General features: G+C 45.3%; 1 protein-coding gene across 1 annotated transcript; it reads left to right on the top strand.

The window, feature by feature from the left end:
- Positions 1–1,584: 1,584 nt before the first annotated feature.
- On the top strand, positions 1,585–5,234 carry LOC102374460 (olfactory receptor 2T27-like). The gene is made up of 2 exons (XM_025195603.1): positions 1,585–1,617; positions 4,284–5,234. The coding sequence occupies exons 1-2, from the start codon at positions 1,585–1,587 to the stop codon at positions 5,232–5,234; spliced, it is 984 nt and encodes a 327-aa protein (XP_025051388.1).
- The last annotated feature ends 1,941 nt before the right edge of the window (positions 5,235–7,175 follow it).

Genomic DNA, 7,175 nt, shown 5'->3' with positions numbered 1-7,175 from the left:
GAAGCCAGGGTCAGCAGGATCAGGATCAGGATCGGGCTGCCCTGGGTCAGGGGCCCTGGCCACTGCTTTGGGAGGGGGCAGGGCTGGGGGCATGGGGCAAGTGGTACTGCTGGGTCCAAGCCGGAGCCACTCCCAGCTGGGTCCCCCCCAGCATGAGGGAAGAAGCAGCGGTGCTCCCAGCCAGGCCCAGGACACATGGTGGGGGTGGTGCACTTGTGTGTGTGTTACCAACAGGTCCCAAATTGTTGGGGAGCCTGGACTTGTGCCCAGCTCGCTCATACATTAACCCACCCATGTACACAATCATCAGCGCTCCGTGTCCGGCCCTGTGCCACCCCTCCCTCTCTGCTTTGCATCTTCCTGGTCTGCTCTGCCTGGCCCACGTCCACCTGCTTCCCCTTACTCGCCACCTCCAAGAGCCCTCCCCTTGCCCTCAGGCAGGAAGGCAGGGGGTAGCCCCACTGCTCGGAGCAGGAGGCAGGCAGTGGGAAGGGAGCTGCCGCTGCCTAAGGCAGGGGGACATGGGGAATCCCCACTGCTCGGTTGACCACAGCATGTTCGCTGCCTCCACAAACTTCCCTGGCAGCAGCTCAAACTTGGTCCCGTGCAGCCAATCACTGCCTGCCCTCTCAGAGGTGCATGCACAGTTGGCCAAACATTTCAGACAGACAGACAGACATACAGACAAACTAAGCCCTTTATTATATAAAAGAATTGTGTTATTTGTGCAGATACAGAGGGACAGACAAAAAAAAATGCCGTTAAGCGGAGTGTAAGACCTGAAAAAGTTGGCAGATGAATGTTATTTTCAATAAGACACTATCTCTTTATCCTGTCTCTCCAGAGTAGATCACTGCAGAGCCACAGAGATCACCATGAGTTATTAATGGCCTGTTCCAATTCAAAACAGCTTTGGGGCCTTCAGGGATGTGTTCTGGACTGAAGGCATACGTGGAAACTATAGTCAATAGGCCAGCTTCTCCACTTACGGACATAAATGCAGTTCTCATGCACTAACTGTATTTGTGTTACCTTGCACATGACAGGTCCAACTGAGTGCCAAGCTAGGAGCCAACACAAGGTCTAACTATCACCCACTTCCCACTGGTGCCCTGTCCTGATGATGCAAGGGAGTGTTAAGTGGTTTACAGGCCTCTGCACGGGGCTGGAGAATTTGGGGCCAGGGTAATGTCTGGCTGCACAGGACATGAGGCAGGACAACGTGCTGGACAATGAAACTAGTTTCTGCTGATACATATTCAGCAACCAGAGCTCTCTCCTTCTTGCCCCAAGTCTAAGACAGCCTCAAACTCAATTCAGGTCAGAGTCCAATTCAGGGCCAAAAGGAGATGAAGGATGCTTTGACTCTTAATCTGCAATCTGGGAATCCTCTGGGTTTTCAGTGAAATATGAGCCACATCTTGGTTTACTGCCCTCCTGGTGAATTTTGATATTTTTTTCATGAGGAGCAGTGTTGGTCCACTGACTTTTTGGTGGATTGATTACTTGGGAGATTTGTAAGGGGTTTGGGACTGCAGCAGTCCCACCCTTCAAATATTCTGTTGTTCTCAAATATCTGTGGGCATGTGGTTCAACGAGGGGATTTCTGGCTTGGAAGTGAGAGGCCCTGAGTAGCAGCCTGTCCCTCTGATCCCAGTAGGACTAAAGCTTCCACTCCTGCACCATGGTCCATCTTTTATTTCAGAGACTATGGTAGCAGCACATGTTAGAAGAACATGCGTGTCTACAGGCAAACTGATCTCAGACAATGAACTGTATTTCTGGTTCTAACTCAAGAAAACCTGCTGCTGCTTTGTGTCCAAACTCTGAAAAATGGAGGTGTGTGGGCCTCGTCTCCTGCCATAATTAGTATTAGTCAGTTAATGTACAGCATGGAGACCAGTTGTAGACCACTTATTCTTTTCCCCTTGCTATGTTCAAAATTGACCCCTTGTTGTGGGATTTGTTTTGCATGAAGAATGGCTGGTCCTCATTGATAAATGTCACCTAGGACCAATCAGTGTCTGGATTCCTCTTCCACCAAAGGTTCCTAAATGTTGGGATGGTTTCCCTTATGCAGTAAAATAAAATCATTAACGCTGGACAGTCCTAATCCCAGAATTTCATTTAGGAAGAAGTTAAACGTTCTTTTCCCCTTTTCAAAATGTCTTGTTTTTCAGCCTCTCCCACCTTGAGCCAACAGAGGAAAAGACATCTCCTTAAGCAGGAGGCCACAGTTGGTCCCTTACATCTCTGTAGAGAAAGTTAGTGCAGCGCGTTACCTGTTTTTGAACTTTAATTAAAGACTTGAGAAAAGAGCACCCAGGGCCTGGGAAAATTAATGTAATTGTTTTGTTTAGTGCTTTAAAATGCTCTCTGGTTGGATGATGTAATTCTCCCAATGGTGATTCAGCATATAAAAGACTGGCTTGTCTCTGAGAATTACTCATGCTTTCATTTCTACAAGAACTTGATGTGGGCACCTGTAGAAGCAAGTTGGAGATGCATTATTATTACTCAGTCTTCCTGTACTACGTTCAGTGCAAAGGGTCTACAAGTCTCTTTGGTATTAATTCCAGATTCTTTTTATGACCCCATCGATGATCCAGTTTTTAGTCTACAGTAAGAACTGCAAAGACCTTTTCATATTTCAGGCATGGATCTTTAATGAAATATTTTGGAATTTAATGTGATGTAATGTAATCTTTCATTGTGAAAAAGGAAATGGAACTGATGCACAAAGTATTTTGAACTGATTCCTTTCTGTAAAAATATACTGAACAATATGAAAGGATGGACATGATCATTCAAATCCTCACTACCTGTGTCTACAATGATGCAATGTTCTTTGATACTTTTTGAATTACAGAAAGATGAGATTTACAGGAGTTGATTATTTATTTCCATATTGCAATAAATATTGATCACAAAATTATGGTTCTCTTATAGGTGTTTATATACTAGAGTGATGGGGAAATGAATGATGTGTCCTAGGAACAGACAAGCCCAATAGAATATATCTGGAAGAGTTCCTGGCTCAAGAGATCAATATTCTCTCCTTCTGAAACTGCTCTCTCAACTACATAAGACTGATGAAAGTAAGTCACTGTTTCCTAAGATTTTCCAGTTACAGAGGTTTAGATCTTGAGAAATACATACATCTTACTACCAACACCACTGCTCTTCTATTTACTTTTCTTTATCTGATTTCAGTTAGGATTTTTAAATAAAGGTCAGAGTAAATGCTTCTTCATGTATTATTTCAAATAGTAGCATCAATAATAACATGCATTAATTTTAGCAGAAAAACTATTAAAAGGTGATGAGCATAATATGTAAATGTAGCGATAATTTCATGAATTAATTGAACATTCTGTCTTTGATTAAAGCAGAATGTTGCTTTTTAGTAAACGTGTGATTTATAGAGCTTTCCTAATAGCATTAGGAGCAGGAGTTTACAGAACGACATATAAGGGGTGAAATACTGGTTGTACAGCCATCATGGAGAGAAACCCTATTTATATTGAGCTATAATTCATTGAAAGTCACAGATAAGGATTTTTGGGGTTTTTTTTTGCTTATCTTGCTCAAATGTTCATGTCTAGTTCTTTTGAATCCATCCCCTAGCAAGAACATACAAGGTTTGTTCTTTTTGTTTAATGTGCCTCATAAGAATCAATCACGTAGAGACTAGGATTTCAAAGCTTAATATTTGGGCTCCTGAAAGCCTCCTACATGTGTGAGACTTTCCACTCTGTTACCGGCATTGAGAGAAGCAAGAGGCTCCACTATCATCCATGAAGCTGAACATGTGCCCAAGCTTTGCAGCATCAAGACGACAATAGAAATGACTTTATTGAATTGTCTAAATGTCTCCCATATTTCACAAGCTACCCTATGGACCAGCCACAGTTGTTAAAGGGCATCTAGCAGACACTCTGACACCTGATTTTTCATATCCTTTTCACATCTGTGGCTGCCTGTACACATGCTCATTCATGTTCTCATTGGAACGCATAGATGTGGACTTGATTAAGGGTCCCTAAGGCCTTCCTGCTGAAACTGCGCTAAGGGGGACTAGCAGACAAAGAGAGTCTGACTTGGCAGCAAAGTGCTGAAGGCACTGTCCCAAAGGGAAGCTAGTCTGATTTCTGCTGCCACTGCTGTTTCTCCTGCTTAGAGCAGACAGCCCTTTTGCAAATGTGCCAAAAATAAGGCATCACTAAGCTTATTCAGTACAAAATATGCACTTTTTATGAGCTCTCTCTCTTTATTTCCTTCAGGACCAACCAAGAGCAGTGCAAGTGGAAAGGCAAAATGCAACTGAATTTATTCTGCTGGGACTGCTGAATCACAGCAAAGTCCACATGTTCTTCCTTGCTATTATTTTCCTTGCCTTCATTACCGCTGTGTCTGGGAATGCTCTCCTCATATTTCTAATTCAAGTGACTCCCTCCCTTCACACCCCCATGTACTTTTTCCTCAGCCAATTGGCCTTCATGGACATCTGCCCCAGCCTGTTTATAATCCCCAAAATGTCAGTGGACTTTCTGATCCCAGGCAACACCATTTCTCTGGCTGGCTGCAGGACTCAGGTTTTCCTCATGTTGACCATTGGAGGGGGAGAATGCCTCCTTCTGCCAGTCATGTCTTACGACAGGTATGTAGCCATTTGCAATCCCTTGCACTACCCTGTCCTCCTGAGCAGAAGAGTTTGCCTGGGCCTGACAGCAGCAGTATGGATTTCTGCTCTCATAAATGCCTTAATTCATACCGTTTATGCCATGCGTCTGCCCTACTGTGACTCAAAATCCATTGACCATTTCTTCTGCGAGATTCCTCCCCTTCTCAAATTGTCCTGCTCCGACACCTCCACCTATGAGACTGTGGTGGTTCTTAATAGCAGTATTTTGCTCCTTATCCCTTTTTCCATTATACTAGCCTCTTACGCTCGAATCGTTGCTACAGTCCTAAGGATGAAGTCAACCACAGGACAGCAGAAGGCTCTGGCCACTTGCTCCTCACACCTGACAGTGGTGGGGCTGTTCTATGGGGCAGCAATGTTCACGTACATGAAACCCAATTCTTACCACTCAACACGGCAAGACAAGATTGTGCCTGTGTTTTACTCCATTGTCACCCCCGTTCTGAATCCTGTCATATACAGCCTGAGAAACAGGGATGTTTTAGGGGCCCTTAGGAAACTCGTTGGAAAACACAGAGTCCTCCACTAGAATTGATAGTATCCATAGTTTGCTGTTATGTAAACGGTTTGATTAAAGCCACAAGAACAGACTGGAACATTCAGAAATTTATGCTTTCTTTTTCCTAAGATCTCTGCCTTAACTCTGTCCTTCTGCAAATCACAGGCATTCAGACTCCTCTATCATTTGATCCTTTTGGAAAAGCCTCCAGCCCCTGTTAGAGGAGATTTAACCAGATTGTTGCAAGACTATGGGTGATTGAAGAACCTGTGTAGCCCATATCCTGCAAAAGGCTGAAATCCTTTTGCAGGAAATAGGTCAAGTGTTCAAATGGACACATTTCCAGCAGCCACTTTTCCAGGTGGAATTGGGCCTGAATCTTCTACCCTCATCAGTTTAAAACCATTTAAACTTCACAGAGCTCATCAGTAGAGTCCTTGGGAGAAAAAAAAAAAAAAAAGTGAGAGCTCCATTTAAAACACCCCCTTTTCTCTTTGATAGGTTTGATCATGAGAAATGAGAAGTCACTATTGACAAGTAGGTCTATACATTTTGTTGGAATGAAATGAATTGTGTTAATGCATTGCATCACTAAAAAAGGAAAGGGAAAAGAAGAGGAAGCTCCCTAACTTTACATCCATAATGAGACTTTGAACATAGAGAAAGTGAAAAGGAAAGGGTTTATTTCTCTGTACCTGCAAAGACTGGAGCAGACTGGGATACAAAATGTACTGAATGCAAGTACTGAGTCAAATAAAATAATTCATGAATTGTGTAGCAAAGTTGGGGTCCCTAACTAGCCACAGAGCTATTTTCCCACCTGTCTCCGGGCATGCTGCCCACCTGTCTCTCCTGCCACACTTTGTTGTAACTAATTAAGTTGTTAATTAACGTGGGAGGCTGCCCATTTTACACCCCGCCATGGGCGGGAGGGGGGTCTATCCACAGCTCCGTTCCACCCCTACCCTGTGGCCCAAGCCTTACAGATGGCATCTCAGGCAATTGGATAAAACGTCCCCTTTGCCCATTAGCTGCGGTCCCACCCATGGGACCTTCGGCTTCCATATAAGCCCTGGCCCCATCTCAGGGCAGTCAGGATCCCAAGCTTCTTTGCTCATCATGGGCATCCCTCACTGTGGGCCCTTGGCCCTTTTGACCCTTCTGGTCCTGGCCCCAGCATTGACTTGTTGAGTCCCTCAGTTGGGTTTATGCCTCCTGCCTGCACTTAGGGTTCGGGGTCCCCCATTCCCGGCTCAGGTGCCTGTGGAACCATGCCTGGACCTGTGGGGTCACTCCCCCAGCAGACTCAGGCACTTCCTGCTCCAATGGTATATGGGTCACCTGAAGGGGAGGGCTGGGGTTAAGGCGCCCCTTCTCACCTTTCACCAGGGTGGTATCTGGCCTGGCATTTCCTGGGGGCTCCCACACCACTGAGAGCCCTACCAGGCCACCCTCTCCAAGCAGGGTGCAGTTTTAGGTCATGCCCAGGACCAGGAGCCTCCAAACCATCCCCTACCCTTAACTCCAGGATGTTTCATGCAGCCTTGCAGCCATGCAACGTTACTGCCTGGCTTGCCAGCAGTGAACTGCACTGCTTATATAGGTAGCCAGGGATCTAAAATGGCTGCCACAGTCAATCACCTGCTGGCTGCTTGGCTCAGCCCTTAAAGTGGCAGCACCAACAGTGCCCTGCCACAAATAGCTATCATCCTCCGTTCCCCTCTCACATTTAGAATTTTCCAGTTAGTTTGGTATCTGGACCTTGTAGCAGATTTCGGGGCTTTCTTAGCTCAAAAGCTTTTATGCTTCACACAGCTCTTTATTTCCTAGACACAGGTGCCTCTTGGGAGCCATCAGCAATGTAAACCAGCACTCAATACCATAACTTAACATAGCTGATATGGGGGAGTACACTTATAATTCTGTCTCTTCTAGTCCTAAAAAACTGCCGCGACTCCATCAAAAACTCTC

This window comes from Alligator sinensis, unplaced genomic scaffold, assembly GCF_000455745.1.
Source record: "Alligator sinensis unplaced genomic scaffold, ASM45574v1 scaffold1703_1, whole genome shotgun sequence".
NCBI lineage: Eukaryota > Metazoa > Chordata > Crocodylia > Alligatoridae > Alligator > Alligator sinensis.
Note: the sequence above shows the minus strand (reverse complement) of the source record. Positions and strands in the feature narration are given on the sequence as shown.

Excerpts from the sequence above, each read along its gene's own strand:
- LOC102374460 (XM_025195603.1), top strand. The coding sequence starts at position 1,585 with ATGTGGTTCAACGAGGGGATTTCTGGCTTGGAA. Across the intron at positions 1,618-4,283 it reads AGGGGATTTCTGGCTTGGAA|GACCAACCAAGAGCAGTGCA; the intron begins GTGAGAGGCCCT and ends TATTTCCTTCAG.